The 24,720-nt window shown below is 37.8% G+C and overlaps 1 protein-coding gene across 3 annotated transcripts in view; it reads left to right on the forward strand.

Annotated features, from left to right (window-relative positions):
• The first annotated feature begins 8,134 nt into the window (after window positions 1–8,134).
• The window catches only part of LOC131034768 (transcriptional elongation regulator MINIYO), a 148,808-nt gene continuing 132,222 nt past the window's right edge, over window positions 8,135–24,720 (forward strand). For all 3 annotated transcript variants that reach the window (XM_057966353.2, XM_057966372.2, XM_057966383.2), the window contains exon 1: window positions 8,135–8,588. In XM_057966353.2, the coding sequence (XP_057822336.2) occupies window positions 8,349–8,588 (240 nt within the window). In that variant the 5' untranslated portion in view covers window positions 8,135–8,348. The remainder of the gene's footprint in view (window positions 8,589–24,720) is intronic.

Raw genomic sequence — 24,720 nt, forward strand, 5'->3', positions numbered from 1 at the left:
CAACTAGTCCGTTGAGTTGGCTACACCAAATCAATAATTTTTGTATGTGTACATATATTAGGAGGGCAAGAACTTGCAAAAATCATAACACATTTAGAGGTGGGGGCTAGAACTTGAAAGGTCCACAAACTAATCTCTCACAAAGTCCCTGTGTGTTATCCAATCCATTCACATGTAATGTGATGATTGGGAAAAGTTGTCAACAATTGGAACAAGATCCCACATATCTTTCACAAATTGAACAAGTACCCTAACTGATTGAACAATTAAGTACAATCTGCACAATCAACCATGTGGTGCATGCAAAAAACCTCCTTTGTCTTTTTATTGCAATTCTCATAGTCTTAAATAATGAGGACATGTCGTCGTTTGAAACCTTTGTAGTCTTGAATTATGTTGCACCAAAACATTCAAATTGAATGGTCTATGCATCACAATTCAAAAGTATTAAGGTCTTCAAACGGTTGCGTGTTCTCATTGGAGTGGATCATGGATATCAATCCTTGTAAGTTGAAAATCATGTGTTTGAGGTAGGCGTATTGAATGTTGTTGTGGTCCAAACACATGAGGAGCTAATTGCATGGAAGGTGAGGTGACATGTAGTTAATGTCACTGTAAGGATACTTTGAAATTGGTGGGGGGAACTTTGGACTGAGAGGTTGGTAGATTGGGTGGGCATTTACAAGAATGCCACTCGGTAACCCCATTTGAAACTGACGGATATATTAAATGGTTAATAGTGTGGGCCCAACCATGATCTGGTCGATGCACCAAAGTGGCATAATTTCGACTACTCCCATGAATGGGTATATCACACATGGCATTGTGTCGAGTCAGCGCACAAGATTTTGATTTGGGGTACCCAACTCAATTGTGCAAAAATGATTACTGCAAAGCAAGGAAAATTTGATTCCTTTAAATTGATGAAAACTACAACATGTAGTTGTTCACACCTTTGCTCAATCATCCCATTACATTTGAATTGCAACAACATACAAAACATAAAAAATACACATAATTGGAAATAAAATAAAAAAACCTACATTGGTTCACAGATTGCTCAATCATCCCATTACTTGTAAATCAGAAAGCCATATTAAAAGATGGCATAATCCATGTCGAATCAATGTATTCATTATATATATTTGCAGTTCTTATGTGTAACTATAAATTAGAAAGCTAAAAAACAATATGACATATGTCTATTTAGAAGTCACTTGAAATAGCGAGGCAAATTAGTTCTTGGCCTTGCAGCTGATGCCCTCGATGCTGCAATGGGTACCATGTTCTCGTCACCTTCAGTTGCTTCACTAGAACTTAGTTCACTTGGCATTGGGTTGCAATATCTGGGGCTGACACCATATGGTGGCACCCCTACAATATAGTTTGAAGGACCAGAAAAGGTAGGGGATGGGGAAGTAGGTGAACAATTTAACCTTGTTGGAAAGTTTGGCAAGATTATGTTCAACAGATCACGGATCATGGGATTTCGATCAAGCAAAGGCATGGATGGACTGGATTCATTGTTTAACATCCTCTTTCTTGCCAAATAGCCCTCTTCTCCTTGATTGCCCTTTCCTCAAGCTCGTGTTCCATCCTTGCCTTCTCTCACTATTGTCTTTCTTCCTTTTCCTTCTTCTCTAGTTCTTCTAGCCTCTCCTTTTCCTTGTGCATAAATTCCTTTTCCTTTCTCTCTCGTGCCTTGTTTTCCTTCGCCAATAAACTTGTTGTCTTGTGACAGCAGGCTTTCATCTTCCACATTACCAGCTTCTAATGTTTCTTGTGTCAAACCTGTATCATTTCTGCTGTCAAATTGACTAGAGTTTGCATAGTAGTCCACCACCTCCGGCATGACATATGTTGGTGGTGAAGGGAAGGTGAATGTTCTTTGTTCTTCTTGCCCTTTCAAGTCAACACCTAGATCCATTGCCCCTTCCACCACCCATGATGGTGCAATTTGCTCAGATGGAAGGACAAGACTGTCATCCACACTATCAACTACAACTTCACCAATGTTGTCGGTTGGTTATTCACTGTCCACTTGTCAATTTGAATCTGATTGATGGATAAGTGCAATTTTTTCTGCAACCACTTCTGGTGACACATGGACACCTGAAAGACTGCGCATGTTTTACACTGCAGATGCATCTTCGCCATCGTTAATCTTGAATGTGTTGTTGGGATACATGTCGTCCATGAGGGAATATGGATTGAGGGGCCATATACTGGTTCTTCTGAATCTTGCTACAATGTTGGAAATAGTTAATTCCTTGGCCAAAGACTTGCTACCTATTTCTGCTAGTTCTGCCCTCCTGATTTCTACATTCAGGAACCATGCTATCCACACGACTCTTTTTTATTTGAAGTAGGTCTTGAATGGAGAGAACACACTCACATCCAGTGGCTACAACTTGTGAGAGGTGTGAGCAGACAATGTGAGCAAGACTATGCCATCATCCTCGCCTCCTGGATGGTTGACAGTGCAACATGGCTGCCATGCCCATTGAATATCAACAAGTGCTTATTGGTGGGTGATACACGCCCTGTAATTGAGTGCTTGAAGTGGTGCATGCTTCCATGCAAACCCTTGGCTCACATTTCAAGATATAATTATGTAGTTGTCTCTTCCCTCTGAACAAATAGAAGCCTGGTATGCTTTGCCCATAAGTGTTAACGCAACAAAGTATTGTAATCCATTCACGACTCTTCAGGAGTATATAAGACATGTTACAGCTTCCTTTCCTCGCAAGAACCCTCATAGCCCCATTTCTGCCATCCATCACACCAGTTTCATCACAATTCCAAATACGAGCAGGACCATATGGATTAGGGGCATAGGCTTTTGACAAAGTGTCGTAGAAAGCAGACACAACTGCTAGTCTCAAACACAGTGCCCTGTCTTTCTCGAGGCCTTCAGATTTTCGGATGTCAAGGCTTGAAACCAGACCACCATGACTTCCTAGGCATGCCATCCTTGAAAGGGGTTGGTGTAGTCTCACATATCTGAGAGACTATTGCCTTCAAGTTGATGATCTTGAGACCATGACCAAGTGCAGCCATCTGTTGGCACCATTGAACTATCTCTTCTTATTCTTTGGTGGTGAGGATTGTTGGTGGACCCTTCTTCGACGTGGTTGTGAGACCACCCAACCATTTCGACTGTGTTGCAGTTGGGATGCCCCATTTCTTTGATGCACCCCGTATGTACATGTCATTATCCTCAACATCATGGAGAGCACCTTCCATGTACATTGTCGACCACAACTTATGTTGCATAGTAACTTTTATTGAAGTTGAAGGTGGACTACGAACCTCCATCCTGGGCGGGAGAGGTTGTTCATTGGGATCCTCTGCTGCTGGGGGTATAGGGTTTGCATTGTTCTCACTAGGAGGCGAAGCTTCTACTTCTATAGGGAACATGACTTCTCTTTTATGTGAACGCAACCTCGTGCATGTTGATCTCTTTGAACCACGAGGAGCCATCTTGCCTACCTTCCACATATGCACACAACAAGAATAACAGGTATGTTAGCTGTCCAATCATTTAAATTATGCAGATTAATAACAACTATAGAGTAATATGATTGATATGTTTAACTTTATGTCACAAGACAACTAGTATATTGTTTGGAATTTGATAGTGTGAGATGGAACCAACTAACCATGTCATGTTGTACACTGATGCATTCTAATCAATGGTAACATTGATGCTTGATATGCAATTGAGGTGCAATTTCAGATTCAATGACAACATGGTGCAAGATGTCAGTCTTGCTTGAACAGTAGCACTATGGTTCCCTCTTACGAAACATTGTATGTTGTCTAAAGTTAGGCCTGCGATTGTTTATTGGTTTAGTGTATTGGACACTTGTACAGTAGGGGTTTAAAATAGTTACCATTCTAAAATCGTAATACCTATTCTGGTTTGGAGTCATGGTCGAAACCTTTGAGGTCAAGTAGATGTGGTGGTGTAGCTGGAATGGGTTCTTTCCAAAGAATTGCTTGACTGTATAGTCGGGAAGGGGTATTAGGCTTACAATTAGGTTGAATGTATACTTTGGTAAAAATCCACGATGGGATATGTTCATTCACTACTGTACGAAGCAACGAAGCAATCATTGCCATGATAGGTTTTCAGAGCATTGTCGAACTTGAGGACCATAGTTTTCTAGGAAAAATCTATTGATATAGTTTGTTTGCCATGATTCAAGCTTGAGCTTGAATCATTTTGAAAAGAAACAAGATCTTGTGGGCAAGACAAGATCATTGCGGGGGTATGGACATATAGAGAGATGGTGAACATGACGAGCATGACTCACAATCCACTCTTGCTGTGCTCAAATGCATGGAAATGGGATGTGAACATGCCATTCTATGGGTGGAATAGCGGAATGGGACGTGGGGAAAGATTCGTGGATATATTTCAAGATTTCATAATTTGCATCATTTGGAGGCAGGGTTTCAATAAGACCTTGACTTGTTAGTGTTTGACGGACCTTCAAATAGTTTTGTCTATTGTTTTTATAATTTTTTACAATCTGATGGTGTTGATCTGTGTTTGTCAATTCCATGTTTTGCTGTGTCCATGTACATTGCCTGGAATGTATCATGCTGAATTGTCCATAGTCATTTGCATCATGCTATAGATTACAAATATATACTGTGACCTCAAAACATTACTTTATAGTACAACAATTAGTGGTCATTTATAAACATGGACATGTTAGTAAGCATGGCAGTGGCAATGAAAGGATTAAGAGGATTACAATATTTTGAGTAATTCAAATAGAAATGCACATGTACATATACAGATACAATCAGAAATAAAAGGAAACATATCGTTTCAAATTGCTTATTTACATGTATGTATGTATATACATATATGCTCATCTGTATATGCATACATGTACATGACTTGATATCGAATTGTATTTCGTCATTTCAAACATTGCATAGTTTTAGTGTACATCCACGTGGGTGTGTTTTGACTCACGGTTTCTGCACACTTTGCATGTCATTGTTACAAATGTTGGGGTTATGGGTTTGAATTTCTTTGGTTGAGGATTTCATTGTCAATGTACATAGGAGTTAATTGAAGAGGCTGAAAGTTTGAATTAAAAGATTGAATCGTTGTTTCATTAAATTTTTCGATGTACACATGTTCATATATGTATATTCATACATGTGAGTATATATATATATACTTCACACACACACACACACACACACACACACACACATGCATATTCATACATGTGACTATATATATACACATATGCAAACACAAACACACATATATATACATACACACACACACAAACACATATATATGTGTGTGTATTTTGTATTAGGTATTTTGTTTTTTGTATTTTGTATTTTGTATATGCATATAATCTGTATTTTATAAATGCATATAACATATATGCACCCAATATTTTGATATCGGGTAGCCAACTCAGTTGTCTACCTTGCCAGCGGTCAAAGGTGGTAGCCACGTGGACCTCGAAGGTAGGGTGCGCACGTTCTGGCTCCTTTTCCCTCACATGATTGGAAAGTATATGTGTTGACATGTGTATTAATTGTATACGCATGGGAATTGGAAAGAGACAATATTAATTAGTTAATAAATGGCAAGATCGAATGAGAGAATTAAAATCCAATAAATGATAAAATCTTACAAAGTAGATTACAATGCATATTACAATTAATGCCATGCCCTAGTGGGATGAGGTGGCGTTGTCCTCTTACATTAATGGGAAGTGTGCATTGAGTTGGGAGAGACACGATATATTAAGGATGCCGCCATTAAGAGAAAGCAGTTAAGTTGCCATTTAATATATCTTTAGGTAAGAGTTTAAAGGAGTTTAAAAAGCCACATTCACCATTTACACATAAATTGGAAGCCACATTCACCGTGTTGGGTAGTTGCAGATAAATTGGAAGCCACATTCATCTTGTTGGGCAGTTGCAGACAAATTGGAGGCCACATTCACTGTGTTGGGTGTTAGGAAATTGCAGATAAAATTTAAGCCACACTCAACGTTTACATAGTGAAGCAACAACTAGCTTTTGTTGGCAAGGTATCTAATAAAAGGTTGAAATCCATTTTCAAGTACAGTGATGAAAAATTTCTGAGATATTTGAAGCTATTTATTGGGATTGCTTCATGCAAACACGTCACCGATATCACACAAATGTGGATATCGTTAGCATGGTGGCTGCATGAGCATTGGAGATTGGGAAGAGCTCGGACAAGGTACGGTGGTTGATGAAGGCATGCATGGGGGAGGAATGGCTTGATGGCCTTGATAATTTGCTCCTCACTGCAATTCCAGGTATTGGGATTGATCTTCAGAAGGGGGGAAACAAAGGTGGAGTTAGTACCATCTTCCCCTTTATTAGATGGAAAGTTGGGGAGGACTAACCGACAAGAAGGGCATAAGCAGCCCTGGGGTGGACAATGTTGGAGCTATTTCTACGTGAGAAAGAGGATGACCATATAACAGGTGTGGAGGGAGGTGCAAGTGTGGAGGGAGGTGAAGGTGAAGGTGCAGGGGGAGGTGAAAGTTCAGAGGGAGATGGGGGTTCGGAAGATGATGAAGATTATACCCCACCCTAGTCGAATAACCGTATGCGATAGTCGTGGGTAAAGAAGAATTGAAGGTTTTTTGGATGATTTTTTGGTAATCTTTGTAATTGTTATTGTTTTAAAACCAAACGAAATAGTTCAAACAAAATCTATATATGTATGGACAAAATGCGAGAGTAAAGGACTGTGAAGATGTAGGGTAACAAGATTAATACCTGTGTGTTTCTGTTGAAGCTCCTCTGTTGGTGTGCTTGTTTGCTCCTCTTTGATGCTTTCCGTGTCTTTCTCTCATTGCAATGCTTGCTGTGTGGTTGTTTGTGACTGCAATGAGATGAGACTTGTTTTTATACAAACATTTTGTGGTTTCCCCTTTTAATGTATAGATTCGAATTTGAAATTTGAATGTCCATTGAATTTGTAGAGGCAATTCATTTAAGCTTGATTTGATTGTTTTTGAATGGAATATGGTGGTCTTACACGCTTGTTGCCATTATTGCAGGTGGGAGAAGCTGTGACAGGACCAATAAGCGCGCATTGAAGATAGTTGAAGGTGATGGTTCGCGCAGTATAGATGGGATGGAGGGTTGGCAGCTGTGTCAAGGACAAAAGGTTTCATGGCGCACATGTGGACCTAAACGTTTGTTTAGGTGCTATATGATGGGTTGCGTTTGGGTCCATGTGTGTACGGGTGGAAATATAAAGTTTTTGGATATGTTCGTAATGTTGGTGTCGGAGTCTGTAAACTTGTCATATTTTCCTCCTTTATGGTTTTATAAAGACACTTAACTTTTGTTATTTCAGGCCACTTTATGGCACGCTGGCTTGTGCATGTGGCCACACTTGACATTTTTTTGGTGGTCATACTTGTTTGACCGTTTCGATCTGGCACTCAATGTTTTATATTTAAATATAATGGATACACTTTGACTCTAAAACGTGTTATGTTTGTATGTGCATGTTTATCGGTTTAATTTTGTGTATATTTTCGGGTTGGGGTGCACATGTTTTGGCAAGTTAAAAGGTCAAGTGTGGGGCCCAGACAACACACAAACTATATTATGTTTTGGACCCTGTGCACGTATTAGCTCCTCTCCTCTATTACATAACAATTAATTATGTCGAGAGGCATCTACAATGACATCAAAATGTCCGAAAACAAAAATTCAATTTTGAAACAATTTGACATGCACATGACAGGTAAATGCATGAAATATGCCATCTTTGGTTTTTTGTGGAGGTGTTATTTTATTACTCCAAATAAAATAGAACCCTCGCCACTTGTCTCCAACTATATGAAACCGTTACATTCAAATGATAGTGGAAGAGTGTCATACCTAAGCAGCTCTATTATTATCCATATTTTTGAAATTCTTATATACTACTAATATTCTTACAATCGTGATTTCCTTCTATTATAAGATATCTCTCCGCATAATTTATCTATACTTTTTAAATACAGATATACTAGTTATTACATATTTTTATATTTAAATATGACCTATTCCATCACATTTACTATTTATCATTGAACCCCATTCACTGCAAAGTCCGATCTTTACACCTGTTTGTCGTACAATTTTAGAATGTAAGCCGGGAGTCATTTGTATGTTTATGAAAAAACGAAATCGTATAATTTGCTGTGCATATTTAGCAACTCGAAATTCATTAGTCTGAAAACCGCCAAATTCATGCGCTTCCAGAGCTAAAACCCCTAAAACACCATTCAATTTCGTTTGCAAATAACGGTTAGGGAGTTCCAATGGCGGGTGACGCAAAACCTTCAAAGAAAATTCCAAAGGTAATTCAACTCACAGACGAAAAAAAAATGCCCGCGCCTGTTAATCCAACTCCTCAGAAGGCCATGCCAGGAATTCAGAGTTTTAAGCTCATAGGCTCCATCAAAGAAAAGGGTTTCGCCGACGAAAGCAAAGCGAAAATTACGTTTCCAGAGCCAAGAGTCACGCCATTTCCCAAAGCTCGTCATCGTTCAGAAGGCCCGGTAAGATTTTTTATTGTTTTGGCCCATGTTTTATTTGTAATCCAATTTATTATGTCCAAGTAAATTGCGTTGAAGACCCAAATTTAATGTACTCACACACGTAAGGGCTCTCCGCTCACCGGGATTTAAAGCTTGGTGTTTAGCACGGTGACACAATCCTTCTCAGCCACTAGATGACGTCCCGCAGGCGGATGCTCGTCTTTCCCTAGTAACAGAGAGAGCAAATTAATTTTTTCCCTCAAAGATACTTTTTACAACTGTTCAGGGCACGTTAGAATGTTTTTAAGAAATATTGGGATATCGGTGAAATTTCTTGAAGTAATTGGCGAGGCACTACTATAATTGTCTTCTGAATATATAAAATTAGTCAGGTTTTTCTATGAACATGGTCGTATTTCTGGGTGAAAATCGGTAAACTAAGGTATTGGTTTGTCTAATCTTACTTAATGTGCCAGTCTGAAATGAGCTGCACTTGGCTGAGAGATTAACTCACAGTGCTGAGACTAGGAGAGCACTGGTCAGCCTGAAATTAGCTGTAGGATACTGAGAGATTAACCCATAGTGTGGAGACTCGTCACAAGCCGAGACAACAGATTAATCTACAGTGTTGAGACTCTTCACACGCCAAGGCAGTCTCGGTTAGTGTATTGGGATTCCACGGGCCCAAGGTTTGTTAGCTGGTAGTCGCTCGGTCTAGCCAAGTCCAAAATGTCAGAAAAAGAACATCAGGAAGTAAAAACCATCAAGAACGATTTTTTTTAATATACTTCAAAAAATTGCGACTCTTGGCTAAGTTCTTCACCGCGTGAGTCCAATAAAAATATCAGCTTGGCGAGTACTCTTTTTCTAAGTCTAAACTGTTAATGATAGAACCAGAAACATAAGACACAGAAATCTGAAACAATAAAATTTCACAAGAACAAGATACACAAGTATTTATCCTGGGAAAACCCTCCACCCGAGGGTGAAAAACCCAGCCACATCCAAAATCAAACTTTATTGAAGTCACAAACTTGAATACAAAAGCTCTCAAACTGATTGATCTGGACACAATTGTTAACCCTTAACAATCAGAAGATGAAGCCGATAACATCTGAAACTGAAGGCTTCTACAATATGGCTAGCACGAAGCTTTCTGAGACATATAATAATCATCCCTCAATCATACATGAGAAGACAGAGAAGATATATATGCTGAAGAAGATACAGAGATGCTACAGAAAATACTGTCGAAAAACTCCACCCCTGAATGATAACTCATACAAATATATAATAGTCTCTCTTTAAGGACTTTTCCATACTCCAAAATACGAACTGCTGACCTCCTTTAAAGAAACGACAAGGCTTGAAAAAATCTGAGATGGAGGAGACAAAAAGCCAACATCCAGATCACGCAATATGCTGGACGGCAGTTACAATACTTGCCGTTACAAACTCTGGCACCGACAAGAGCCATAAGACGTAGACACAAGTGAACCTCTTTTCGGATGGAATACAAAGAGCAAAGAAACCGCTCAGCATGCACAAGTCTCCCACGAAGCTGCAAGTCATACATGCAGGTCGGTGACAGTTATCAAGGAAGCCGTTACACATCAGCTTCTCTTAGAAGTGTAGGAAGAAACCATCGCAGGCAAAATGAAATCTCCTGCTGCTAAAAACATTAACAGTCCCTCTTAGCAAAGGAGATATCATTTACAAATTTTCAAGTCATGGAGTCTCTCTCAACACAACAAACACAATGGCTACACCCATATGTCTAAAAAGCAAAACTTTATCATGGATTCTCTCAACGTGATAGCATCATGGATTCACTCAACATGATGTTTACCATGGCTACTCCCATGTGTGAAATAAACACAATCTCGCATCACGGAGTCACTCAATGTGATGTTGTCATGGAGTCTCTCGACATGACATCCACTATGGCTACTCCCATGAGTGAAAGAGCAACAAGGGCTTTCACCTCAAATTTCTCCGTCACAGAGAAAAATGCATTAACCAAATCTTCATGATGATGGGCTCCCATTGAACCTGATATCAACCTTCTGACCTCCTCGTCCAAGGTTGCCTCTAATGAAATGTCAGGCTCCTTCTGAAGCTGAAAAGTTAGGCTCCCTTTGAAGCTGAAATGTCAGGCTCCCTCTCATTGGGAGAGCCCTCTTGTCTCAATTTTAATATCTTCAGTGTTGTAGCGGTCAAGAAGTATGTTGGAGCATACCCCAATTCCAAATCTCCCATTAGTAAAGTGACCAACACTTCCAGCAGTATGGAACATAATGATAGCTCAGACGATGCTCAGATATAGCATTCAGTTTCACAAACACATGCTATGCACCTAGAACATGTGTAGCCTCCACCTCTTTATTGCCGGTTCCCATTGAGTTAGTCCTGTAGCTGAATCTTATCTTCTCATAAGACTCTTCCAGCACTGTTCTTTATATCAGGAATCTTTTGGTATGCATTAAGGTCTGCTCAAATACACCACATACTGAGTGTTCTCTCCTTTGAATGAAATAGAGATTGCAGATTATAGCGATGACAACAATGTGATAAATGATCATAGCAAATACAAGTTGATAGGATGCAGATGCGAGATAAGAGCAACAACATAGAGAAGCCGTGATCTTGTCCTTCCAAAAACAATAAAGTGGACTTCACACGATGTGATACCCTCAGATCAGTCGCATTGCAGAGATCCCGTCGTGTTTTGCAGGGCCACTCGAGAAATCCGAAATAGGAAGAAATGAAGTCACAGCTTAGAGAATGGCGTAGTCTTCAGAAAAACATAGTTTGAATAACACCAAACAATAAACAAGCAACCCTCTCGGAATCCTGAGGCCTCTTGTGAGGGAGATGGCCTCAAACCTGGCTCTGATACCATGTTAATGATAGAACCAGAAACATAAGACACATAAATCTGAAACAATAAAATTTCACAAGAACAAGATACACAAGTATTTATCCTGGGAAACCCCTCCACTTGAGGGTGAAAAACCCAGCCACACCAAAAACCAAACTTTATTGAAGTCACAAACTTGAATACAAAAGCTCTCAAACTGATTGATCTAGACACAATTGTTAACCCTTAACAATCAGAAGATGAAGCCGATAACATCTGAAACTGAAGGCTTCTACAATACAGCCAGCACGAAGCTTTCTGAGACACAATAATCATCCCTCAATCATACATGAGAAGACAAAGAAGATATATACGCTGAAGAAGATACAAAGATGCTACAAAAAATACTGTCGAAAAACTTTACCCCTGAATGATAACTCATACAAATATATAATAGTCTCTCTTTAAGGAATTTTCCATACTCCGAAATACGAACTGCTGACCTCCTTTAAAGAAACGACAAGGCTTGAAAAAATCTGAGATGGAGGAGACGAAAAGCCAACATCCAGATCACGCAATATGCTGGACGGCAGTTACAATACTTGCCGTTACAAACTCTGGCACCGACAAGAGCCATAAGATGTAGACACAAGTGAACCTCTTTTCGGATGGAATACAAAGAGGAAAGAAACCACTGCCAGCATGCACGAGACTCCCACGAAGCTGCAAGTCATACATGCAGGTCGCTGACAGTTATCAAGGAAGCTGTTACACATCAGCTTCTCTTAGAAGTGTAGGAAGAAACCATCGCAGGCAAAATGAAATCTCCTGCTGCTAAAAACATTAACATAAACACTATTGATTAACTTGAACTTGATTGAGAGCACCTGTTTATAGATCTAGGATTACAAAATGTGGCAGAACCGAAGAATCATTTCTGGATAAAAATGGAATAAATGCAAGCTAATACTTCAAAAAAGTGTCGTGAAACTCAGATATGATATCCATTGAACTATTCAACTGTAAAATGATTCTCAATGTACTTAGTCACACTTGCTTTATGATTTTGAGATGCTTCTTCCATGGGACCTCCATGCAATGGGAGTTAGGCTTGTAATCTTTTTGATAGTCTCTGCTGTTAATGTTTTTTGAGATGATTTTCCTTCCAAAACTCAACAGTGTTTCTGTGAGTTTTGGGGTTGGGGGGATAAGTTTCGGTGCTGGCAGAGAGTTCCCAGATTTTGGGGACATTGGGGGAATGAGTATTAACATAATATAAGAATAGTAATATGGCTTTTTAAAAATACAAAAAAGTTTAAAAATACCTAAAAGTGACGTAAACTATAACTTTTTTTTTGTATTCCAGATCGTTTACAAATATTTTGCTCATACGAGCATCAACTTGAGACCATTACATGACACAAATATTTGTTCATATCGAGCAACCACAACCAAGACACTAATACTAGCTCATTTCGAGCAACCACACTAGAATCAACCTGTGGAAGACCAAGAGTCACAAATTAGAATCCACTTATTAGAAACCACCATTAGCTCATTTCGAGAAACCACACTAGAATCAACCTATGGAAGACCAAGAGTCACAAATTAGAATCCACTTATTAGAAACCACCTAGAAGGCAACTGTGGAAGACTAAGAGTCACAACTTTGAATTCCATATTAGATGTCCCTTTGGGATTTGAACTTTGATCTCCACAATGAGAACTCAATGCTTTAACCAATAGAACACAACCCCTTGGACACGTAACCTATAACTTAGAAAACATAAAAGCTTAAATATATGAACTAAACTACAACTCTTGAATATTTATCTAAATTTGAAGGAGAATGATAATGTAGCTGTTTGAGTCAATGACAGTCTGAAATGGATTCAATTATGATGCAAGTGTTGTTACCCCCAGTTTGTGCAAAAAGGTGTAACACCTCCAAACATCCTATTTTGGGACAACTAGAGATAATTATGGATTTGGGGTCTACATTTTTGAAACTTTGGTGTTTAGTGACATCCAGAGAAGTGTATACGACATCAATTGTGTTCCATGCAGGCTATAATGTAGTAACTAAACCTCATAGGATGCAGTGCTCGTTGACTTCATTTCCCCATAGATAAAGCATTAGACTGGAAATTGGCTTCATCAACAAATTTTCATATATTGTCAAGTGACCTAGGGGTGAAATTGTCAAATCAAGTTGGTCACTGTTGCCTAGGAAACTCCAATATTGTATTTGGTGTTGTAAAAAGAGGTCTGATTCAAGAATTATAAAAGAGTGCAATGATATTTTATTCATGGACCAAGATTATATAAAAATGGCAATTTGTATGCAATAGAGAAATTGGTAGAAAATGTCATGCAATATTCTCCACCAAAATAGGGAAAGCAGAAGCAAGAGTAATTACTTATAAAATTATTAGATTAATTACATAGTGTCAACAATAGTTTGTTGTATGGTTGTGTAGTAACCCTATCTCTTAACAAAGAAGCATAAAGGCCGAAGGCCACTAATCATTTCAAAGACAGATTACACTATCTACAGCAGTGACTTCATCATCTATCTCTGGCAAGTTTGATAAATCCAACATAATGAGCAGCGATCTTTCATAAAGGAAAAGATGCGCTTAAGAAGGTCTTATGTTTATGTTAGCAAACTTTAAGGTGGCCGACTTCCTCAAAGAACACACAGCAAATACATAATGATATGACAATTAATCTTCAATATGCAGCGATCCACACTATGGCTGAAGTCTTAGCAACATCATCATATTGGCCAATCAGATTGTTTAGAAGTGATCATTATAGTATAAAGACATAATTAACAAAGGAGTGTGATTTGTTGTAAATGTGGAAGACTACAAATCAGAGCAAACTAATCCCATGGAGCAGTTAAGGAGGCAAATGGTGTGGTGATGTATTAACAGTTAATATACATTTAAGATGATTGCCAACTTCATTGCAGAAATCAAGAATGGTGATTTAGATGTTAATAGGCCGACCACACATGTTGGGTGATCACACGATTGGCAGGCAAGATTGAATCGCCAAGATAAAGGACTTGTGATTGATTAAGCAACAATGAATATATCATTATAAGCTAGTGATTCCATATACAGTGAAGCAACAAACAATGTTGAAGTAATAAAAGCAATGATTTGATTCAAAAGAGCAGTGATAAATTATTAAGGAGAAGCTATTCTTAAAAGCAGGGATTCAAATATATGAGTTGTGTGATTCATATAAGACAAATAGAAGGCAACGTTTATAATGTTTAAGAAGGCTACAATTTCATTAAAGAGATTAAAGTCTATAAAAAGAATGGTAATAATATGTGTTAAGGAAGGGAACAACAATTGTTATGAAAAGGTATGATATATTCAAGAGTTGTCTATTTTGAAAGGACACATTTGTTCATAGAGACATCTCATTTGAAGATGATATAAATGCATAGCGAAGATGTGTGAAGAAGGAGAAGAAGACAATTTTTTTTGATTATTATTTCCCATTGTGGACTGCTCTAGTAGAGGAGGAATTTATAACATGGAAGCTTATGGGTTATTATGCTTTTGTGGTGTCACAAGACTAGTCTACCGAGTCAATAACTTAGAACCTTAGTTCAAGAGCATCTCAACACTATATGTGTCACAAAGATTGGTATGTAAGTTTCATTGAGGATAAGAGTAGTAGTGAATTTGTTTCTTTGGTTGACGGTTGGTGTTGTAAGAGAATTTGGGTCCATGAGTGATATTGCATCGCCAAAAACAATAATAGGTTATATCTAATAAAAAAATTAGTTTTCTAAAGTTTGGAAGCTTGTTTTTGGTAGTTTTTTCATCAAACATGCATGTTTAAAAGGTTGCTATAGATTGGGTATAGGTTGCTATAGATTGGGTACAAATTAGTATAGGCTAGTTACAAGTTGCCTACAAGTGATCTATGGTTTGCTGCTACAAGTGTGAAGTCTGGTGCCTACATGGTTAAAGGTCCCTTGAGGTGCATTTTTGGACTTCCTTTGGTCTTTGCGGGACAATCTTCTTTCATAATTGGTGTTGAAACAATTCTTTATTGCTTTCAAAAAATGCCATATGACCTCCCAAAAAGAGATTGTGCTTTTTTCTATCACTGGCAATGCTAGGGCATTAAATCATTGTTTTGGCAGCTATTTACGTATTCTTTCCATGATTGTTCTTTTCCCTAGATGTGTTATTTGATCTCATTTGTTTTGGGTGGTGTTGGACTATTGTAATTGTTTGTTGGCAATTTTGGGAGTTAGATGGAGGGACATTTGCAGTTCCATCTGACACTTGGGTGGTTGGATAGGATTTATTGAAGATTTTGAAACAAATGAGCATTTTTGACCTTGTCCAAGAAAGGGGGTGTAGCAATTGGGCAATTAGGTGATTTCAAAGGTATATCATTTTGATGGAAAGAGAAGGTGAGTTGAGAGATCACGAGGAGAGAGAGTCTGTGGCGAGAACAAGAAAATAGAGTAAAGAGAGTAAACATGGGAGAGCATGAAAGAGAGAAAATTTACCTATTGATCATTTGAAAATGAATTATACCATTTTTGGTTCATTTTTAAATGTGGAAACAAAAGGCTTAAGTGAACATGTTTGTAAGTTCGCCCAAGGCAGATTTATCTATTTAATGCAAGTAAAATTGTTTTTACTTCTATTTGGCATAGTATAGTTGTTAGTAAATGTTAGGCTGCCAGGTTTAGGTCATATTCCATTGGTCCCCCTTGCCTAGATTGCATCAGTTGGAATCAGAGAAAGGTTTTTTGTTGAGTAGTGTCTTGTGAGGCTTTGATAGATTTGTTGCATGTGTGAGAGAATCTTGTGAGTGCAAAGGGTTGGAAGACGTAGATGTGGTACACAAAGGAAGACCAAGCTTCTAGAGTTGCAAATTTAGCAAAGATGATGAGAGGGATCATAGCCTAATTGGATGCCATAGAGATAACATAGAGAAGAGGATGATGATGTGCATGATGATGAAGAAGCTAAAGACCAAGAACTTGAAGTAGAAAATATGAGGGATGAATCTAAGGGCAGTTTATTGAAAGCTATTGCAAAGATTGGTAGTAAGTTAAAGTTGGATACCACTTGCTATGGTACAAGCTTGAGCCTTGAGGAGCTTGTAGATTGGATTATGGATATGGAGAAGTACTTTGACTATGAGTCAATAGAGGACCCGAACAAGGTGAAGTTTGCTTGCACTAGGTTGAAAGGTCATGCATCCTTATGGTGGGATTATGTGCAAATAAAAAGACAAAGGAGAGGTAAAGAGAGTTAAATCTTGGGATAGGATGATTGCCAAGTTGAAGACCAAGTTCTTTCCATCCAATTATCATGGGAGTTTGTTCAAGAATTTTTTGAACCTTAAACAAAAAGAGATGAATATGTTAGACTTCAGGGAGGAGTTTTATGAACTTACCGTTTGGGCTAGTCACGTGGAAGATGATGGAGAAAATATTTCAAGGTATGTTAATGGGCTCCATATTTTCGTTCAAGATCCTTTCATGAGCTCTCAATAAAAACATTTAACTTTATTCCTCTCCAATCTTGGCCTCCACTTAGAAGGCAATAAAATATTTTTTTAAAATATTAAAATATCCCCATATCTTGGTGTCCCCTTGAAGAAGTCTATTCTTGCCTTTCAAAAACAACTTAAAGTCACCACTTTACTAGGTGATGATCAAGGGTGTGTCTCTCATGAACCCATTGTCCTCATTTAAGTCATGAAGTGACTTTATAATTGACAAATGATAAAAATCAAATATCTCTTTGAAAACATTTAGTTTGATGAGATTGAAGTTAGTAGAAAAAGCTTATCAATGTGCTTTTAGGTAGAAGAGAATCTGTCTAGGATGCAGCAAAATAATTGATGAGGAAGAGGAAGGTTCTTAATGGGAAGAGAACAAGATAACAATTGTAGAGGACACTCAAAATATGAAGGAGAATTAAGAATTCTCCAAACAATAATTCTAGTTAAAACACAAGAGGAAGAGATGGATGATTCATGAGAACATGTAATAGGTGTGGAGAAGCTGATCATAGGGCATTTAAGTGTTCAAAAACACAAGGCAATGATAGATGAAATGAGGCAAGGAATCACATTGCACAAGTGGATGAAGAGATTGTTGCTTCACCAAATCAAATTGAAGAACTGGAGAATCTCTCATGATGCAGATAGTGTTTATTGCTTTTTCTGGTTCCCACTGTGTGAGATTTTGTTTGCATCAACGCTTTGGATACACTCCTGTGATCCTTCATCAGGATGTAAAGAGAGCCAGGAGATGTAAAAATGTAAACAGTGTTGTTGAAATCAGCCAAGGAGGAGAATGAGCCGATACAAAGGAAGAGTTTTTCTTACAATTAGTATTGGTTTAATGCCCCTTTCCCATGAGTAGTAAAATCTGGTGAAGACCTTTAGCCTATTTATATCCCGTAGGCTATTTGGGATGCTGCAAGGGAATAATCAATTAATTAAATTAAGTTGTTTAGGGGTTTTCATTTAAAATGCAACTTGTATTTAATTCATTATTTTTTTAAGGATTGGACAATATTATGAAAGTGACTTTTTTTTGATTTGTAATGCACAGTGGAGGCTGTGGTAAAATATATTGATATTACAAAAAAATGATCCGGGCTGCTCCATAATGAAGGGCCATAAATAAAGTGCAACCCACCAATAATCAGGGGTGCAACACAAATTTCAGAGACTTAAAACTATAGTTCTGAGTGGCCATAAAGGGCCAATCCAAACTACTCTCTACTAGTTTCTAACGTCACTATCAGAAACAAAGACTACTCTATTGCAATTAGTCCCATCACCAATTAGGATGCACAAACAAGATCCACAGATATGCCTTAACCCATATAAATGGGTGCAACAGTGGTACATATACTAGCTGCAATTGCTCTTTATCATAGCACCAGAATACCCAAACCTGTGATCTGTGGTATTCCGTCACCAAACCACATACTATTTGGTTTCAACACTAGATTTGGTGTGAGACCGAAGTTGCATTTTGTTGCTGATATCCATGCTTTTGATGGTATTCCTTTTCTTTTTCAGAACTGTTTGCCATTCGTTGCCTCCATCATCAGCAATTAAATCCTTTGGGGCATGAGATGGAGCTAGTGAGAGAGAGCTCTCAACCCCCGTGGAGTGGTTCCTCTTGACTGTAGCACCTATGTTGTTTGACTGTTAAATCAGAAACGACCAAAGGAGCAGGCTTTTGAGATGTATCATCATTGCCTTTAGCACGATCCATACAACAAAAGTCGCTCAGCTGAGATGGATTCTGATCAGCCTTTGTTTCTAGAGAAAGCTCCCAAATCTTCCCCACAATTTCCTTACTAGTATCATTAATTGGATGGGAAACACTGCTCTTGGAAGAATTTAAAACAATGTAGTGTTTGGGGGAAGCATTTTTCCACCAAGAAGCCTCTCGTTTTGATTGAGATTTGACATTGGAACAGTTGGCTGCAATATGCCCAGTCTTGTAGCACCTTCTACACCCGAAAGTTAGGCCTTTGTAGTCCAAAGGTTGTTTCCAGCAGTGGCCATTCGCATTCAAGATTACTTCTGTCAGGATTCAAGTAGGATCCTAGCAAAGGTAGTATGATGAAATCTCTTGAATACTCATATGTAGAAACAAATTTACCAAAAAGTTTCCAATAGCTGCAAAACATGATTCAAACTAAAAATGGAGGGGGAGATTTGGGAGGCGAACCTAAATCAGCATCACAACAAATGACTTAGTGGATGGATAAAATTTTGGATGCCAAGATTTTAACATCAGCATGCTTTTACCCCATGGCTACATGTAGCTAAGGATGGCATATTTGTCATTCTTACTGTCAAAAACCACAGTAAAAAATCTATTCATGGAGTTTTGGAAGGCTAGGCCAAAAATGGCTGAACCTACCAAATAAACCATTCTCTACATAAAATTTCTCATTTTCACGCAGTTCCTTTAATAAAATGGCATCAAAATCCAACTTCAGAGGTTTATCAGAACAATGGACAACCCTCCTATTGATTGTACTTGAATACTTCAAATTCATCGATGAAACTGAAGGCGAACAAGGACCAGATCTGGTAATTTCCATGAAAGAAGCCCCAGCCGAGTTAGACTCCTTCCTCGAATGTGAATCTGAGGCTGTTACAGCAGACTGCGGGCTTCACCATCAGAACTCTCCTTGCAGACCCCCCCAAAGGAGCCCCTATTGCAAGCAGGCACAGACACATTCTTTGGAGTCGACCATGGTGAACTTGGGCACACAAAGGCCAACCTTGCTGCTGCCCCAGCTGAAGCACAAAGATGAGAAGGCCCCACAGGCAGCACATTCTTAACCCTGATGGGATGTGGAGGCAAGCATGGTTCTTGTAGAGGCATTGACTGCAATGTCTAATTTCCCATCCCCGTGCGTGAGTGGAAGCACAGGAACAGAAAACCCTATCCTCCAAAGTCTTCCGCAGGGATGACATTGCGCAATGTTTGATGTTTGAATAAAAGTAACTTATTTTTGGGTCCAAAAGAAAAGTTCAATTAAAAAGAAAATTTTAAAGTCACTTTTGGAGAAAATGAAAAGCTGTGAGAAATAATATTTTATTATTTCCAATAAGTGTATATAAGGGGTATATGAGGAGAGAAAATTCATTCTATGCATTTTATCAAACCCTAGCTTATTGGAGAGATTGAACTTAGTTCATCCTTCAGCCAAAGGACAAAAAACCTTTTAGCAATCAGTTTCACGGGCATAGTGTAGAACACAAGCCTACTACTGAGAGGGGGTTGGGGGGGTTGAATCAGTAGTACATGTAAATCTTTATAAATATTTAGTCCAAAAACTTCTAACTGAAATCTGAAAGTTATAGCAACTAAAACTAAAAATAATGCAACCACAAAAGGCACAAGACACAAGATTTTACGTGGAAACCCAACTTGGGAAAACCACGGTGAGAAATGCTGCTAGGATCTACTGTCCTAATCCAGCCTCACAGTTAATTCATTTACAATTATCTTGGGCACCAACCCAAATCAAATCTCTGCTAGAGAGCACCAACCCTCTTAGTCACGACATTGTCGATCTGAGCACCAACTCAGAACCCTTAAGAAAGCACCAACCCTCAGATACACAACACAAAAATATGAGTACCGACTCAAGAATTTTGAAACACCAACTCCAGAATCAAATTAGTTACAGAGAATGTTTACATATATAACAACTATATCAGTCAACCCCTAGATCATAGAAAATCTTGATGCCAAACGTCTCTGTGTAACTGCAAAATGATATATTGAAATAAATGCTGAATATAATATGTTTCTGTATATCTGAAAAACTGATAAAGATCTGCAGACATTTGATGCTCTTGTGTTTGTTTGTAACCTTCGCAGCCCCTGTCAATATAAACTCAGAATCCAAATCTATCACAAGAATGCCAAACAGGTCATTGCTGTAATTCACACCTCAGAATACTGTGGCTGTAAACACATATTATCTTAATCGTTACACCAATACACAATGACTGTAAACATTTATCAAACCTCTATGAATGACGTTACCCTTGTCCGCGCCACTGAAATCTACAGAAAGTTTGTAGTTACTGAAAAATAGCTGAATGATTATATTTACAAATATACAATGTATATATAGAAGTTTACAAGACGGTTTTCTAAAAAGAACGAACCATTAAACTGAAGCTAAAAAGCTAAAATGCTTAAAAAAAGCTAAAGTGCTAAAAGCTAAAAAGCTAATTACGCCTTCTAAGAAAAGTAGTACACTTAACGAACTAGAAAAGCCAACTAAGTCGACAACTAAGATGACCATTATAGAATAGATATAATATTATTTTAATACCCTCCCTAATGGTCATCGTACTCAATACGCTACAGAAGACACTGCAGGTCTTTTGATCATAAATGCACAAATGCAAAGAACACTTTGTTGTTACGGAGACCCTCCTACGATCTACAAAATGTTAATGACCAAGAGTACCAGAAACTGTCCAACTTGATGTAATCCTCACACACGAATTATAGAACTGTCATACGCGAATTATTGAGCCTGAAACCATGATTTTGAGGGAAAATCGACAAACCCTCCAAAGAGCAACAAACACGATTTTAGCAAAAACCACAAAAACTTTTGCAGAAGAGTACTAAGCACTATTTGCTTTAGCCAGTCCAAAACAGACTGCAAGATACCACAGTTGCAAATGTTCACCCAACAACTCCAGGTGCGACACAAAACAAACTGGAACAAAGCACGATTTTTGTGGAAAAACCCGTTAAAACCTTGAAAACTGGATTTACAAGTCATCGTTTTTGTGGAAAAAAAGGGTAAAATCCAGGTAACCAAAATCCCACACGAACTTTGCGAATTACAGATGATAATTTTTCCTTAAAAATTATAAACCCTATGAACAATTTTTGAGGAAAAAATCATGAAAACCTTGAATAATTTTTGAAGGAAAAAATTATAAACTCGAGAAATAATTATGTAAAAACAAAAAATTATTAAAAAACTATCAATAATTTTTTTTAGGAGAAAAAATTATAGTAACCCCAACAATATTGTTTTTGAGGAAAAAAATATAAAAACTTGGAAATATTTTTTTGAGGAAAAAAAATCTAAAAACCCAGAATGTGCAAAACCTATTGACACAAACCTGCATTTCTGCAAAAATAGCAACACCCATCTCACGCCAAAGAAGAGTATAGTTCGAACAACGCCCGACACAAAAAACATGAGCAAAAATAAACCCAGAATGCAGGAAAAACTATCCATACTCGTCGAACACAAAAACCGCCTAGAAAAACGCAAAAATCGCACGTGGAAACAACACAAAAAAGTAGACGAAATTGCGGGCTGTCAGAAACCCTAGCCGCTGGAAGAAAACATAGTAAAGTGCAAAAAATCGCATCGAAAAAACACAAAAATCGTTTCCTGCGGCTCTAGAAAAAACACAGACCAAAAAAAATCCGCATGAACAGGATAACACACCCAAAAAAGATGTGAAATCAGCTGCCGTCGCCAACAAAAAACACACTGAAAAACTCAGAAAACCCGCCGAAAATTCCGACGCAGCAAAGTCGCAAAAATCTGCAAAAAATAATGTGCCCTAGCCATACAGGACGCAAACCTTAAAAAAATTTCCAGCCAAAGGGGAATCAGACAAAAAAAAGCCCTTTGAAATTTGTAGCCACGATTTTTTTCATTAAAAAAAATCGATAAAAAATTTCTGGAAAAAACTTCCCATTCCACGAATTTTTATTAAAAAATTTGCCAAATCCTAAAAAATCCCATTGACCTGCTCTAATACCATGAAAATAAATTGAATGATTATATTTACGAATATACAACGTATATATAGAAGTTTACAAGACAGTGTTCTAAAAAGAACGAACCATTAAACTGGAGCTTATACACGAAGCTAAAAAGCTAAAATGCTTGAAAAAGCTAAAGAGCTAAAAACTAAAAAGCTAACTACGCCTTCTAATAAAAGCAGTACTTACACTAAACGAACTAAAAAAGCCAACTAAGTCGACAACTAAGATGACCATTATAGAATAGATATAATATTATTTTAATACTTAGTTGTATTAAAAAATTTGATCACAAAGTCGTACTCCTTCCCAAATTTACATGATGCATATTCCTCACAACATTTGCTCATTCACATGATGTATTTGCTCTCTGTTTCACATTCACTCTTCTCAAAAAACACCGAACAACAATACATCATTTATAAGAATGTGAATACCATGTAGGGAGTGGTAACTGCCATAAAACTAACTTGGTTCGAACTGCCACAAAACTGACTTATCAACTAATCAAAGTTATTAACTAGTTTCTTTGTTGGAAAGTGGTTATAACCACTATCAACTGTCCCATAAATCCCATACGATATTATAAACATATTTTCAATCACATGCATTTGTCATTGCTGAAGACAATTCTAGCAAATATATTTATTATGAATACGTCTGTTGCTGATGGCAATATAGAACAAATAGAACCAGTTCCACAAAATGGCTATGAAAAGACCGATAACCTAATATATTGTAAATGCTGTACATTCATCATTCTGTGCTGTATAATCTTATTTATTTCTTGTGAAAACTCTGTACATCATTTTGGAATACTTATATATTTGCTGTTGTCAAACTACAAAGAACAAAATGAATTGCCAACTTCAGACTGGTAGACATCAATGACAAATATGCCAACAATCTCTCCCTTTTGCATTGATGTCAAAACAACAACACCAAACCATTCAATCTAAATCTGACACTGTCACTGTCAAATTTGAAACAACAACTCCTGTTACTGTCAAATCTGAAACAACAAATCACTCTCACATTTTCTTCCCCTTTGACGTCAATGACAAAGGGTAGGTGACAAAAAGAGAAACAAAGAAATATGAAATGTACTCCCCCTATGAAGATGCACAAGTGAAACTAGAATTAGTGGGGCAAAGCCACCACACCAAGCTGGTGACGAAGAAGTTCAAAAGTTGCTGTAGGAAGAGGTTTTGTAAAGATGTCTGCCAATTGTTGTTTAGTAGAAACATACTCAAGACAAACCTCATGATCAGCAACCCGTTCTCTCAAAAAATGATATTTTATAGAGATATGCTTAGTGCAAGAATGAAGAACATGATTTTTTGAAATGTTAATGGCACCAGAATTATCACAAAATATAGATTTGGACAATCAAATACCACCTTCAAATCTGTAAATGTTTGCTTCATCCACAAAACTTGTGTGCAACAAGAAGCAACAACAACATATTCAGCCTCTGCTGTAGACAAAGTGATGGAACCCTGCTTCTTGCTCAACCATGCAACTAGTTTGTTCACCAAAAAGAACGCACCAGCATTGGTGCTTCGTTTATCATCAACACAACTTGCCCAGTTTGCATCTGTATATGCTGTTAAAGTAAAACCATTAGTCCGGGGATACCACAAACCATAATCTATAGTACCCTTGAGATATCTAAAAATTCGTTTTACTGGATTAAGATGTGAAACCTTAGGAGCAGACTGAAAACGAGCAACCATACCAAACAAATTGCATAATATCAGGTCTTGATGCTGTTAGATACAACAAATTGCCTATCATTGACCTGTATTTTGTTTGATTTGTGATTGGTGAATTATCATTCTTACTCAGTTTGCAACCAGTAATCATCGGTGTACTGATAGGTTTATAGTCCTCCATTTGAAACTTTTTAAGCATCTCCTTGGTATATTTAGTTTGTG

This window comes from Cryptomeria japonica, chromosome 5 (genome assembly GCF_030272615.1).
Source record: "Cryptomeria japonica chromosome 5, Sugi_1.0, whole genome shotgun sequence".
NCBI lineage: Eukaryota > Viridiplantae > Streptophyta > Pinopsida > Cupressales > Cupressaceae > Cryptomeria > Cryptomeria japonica.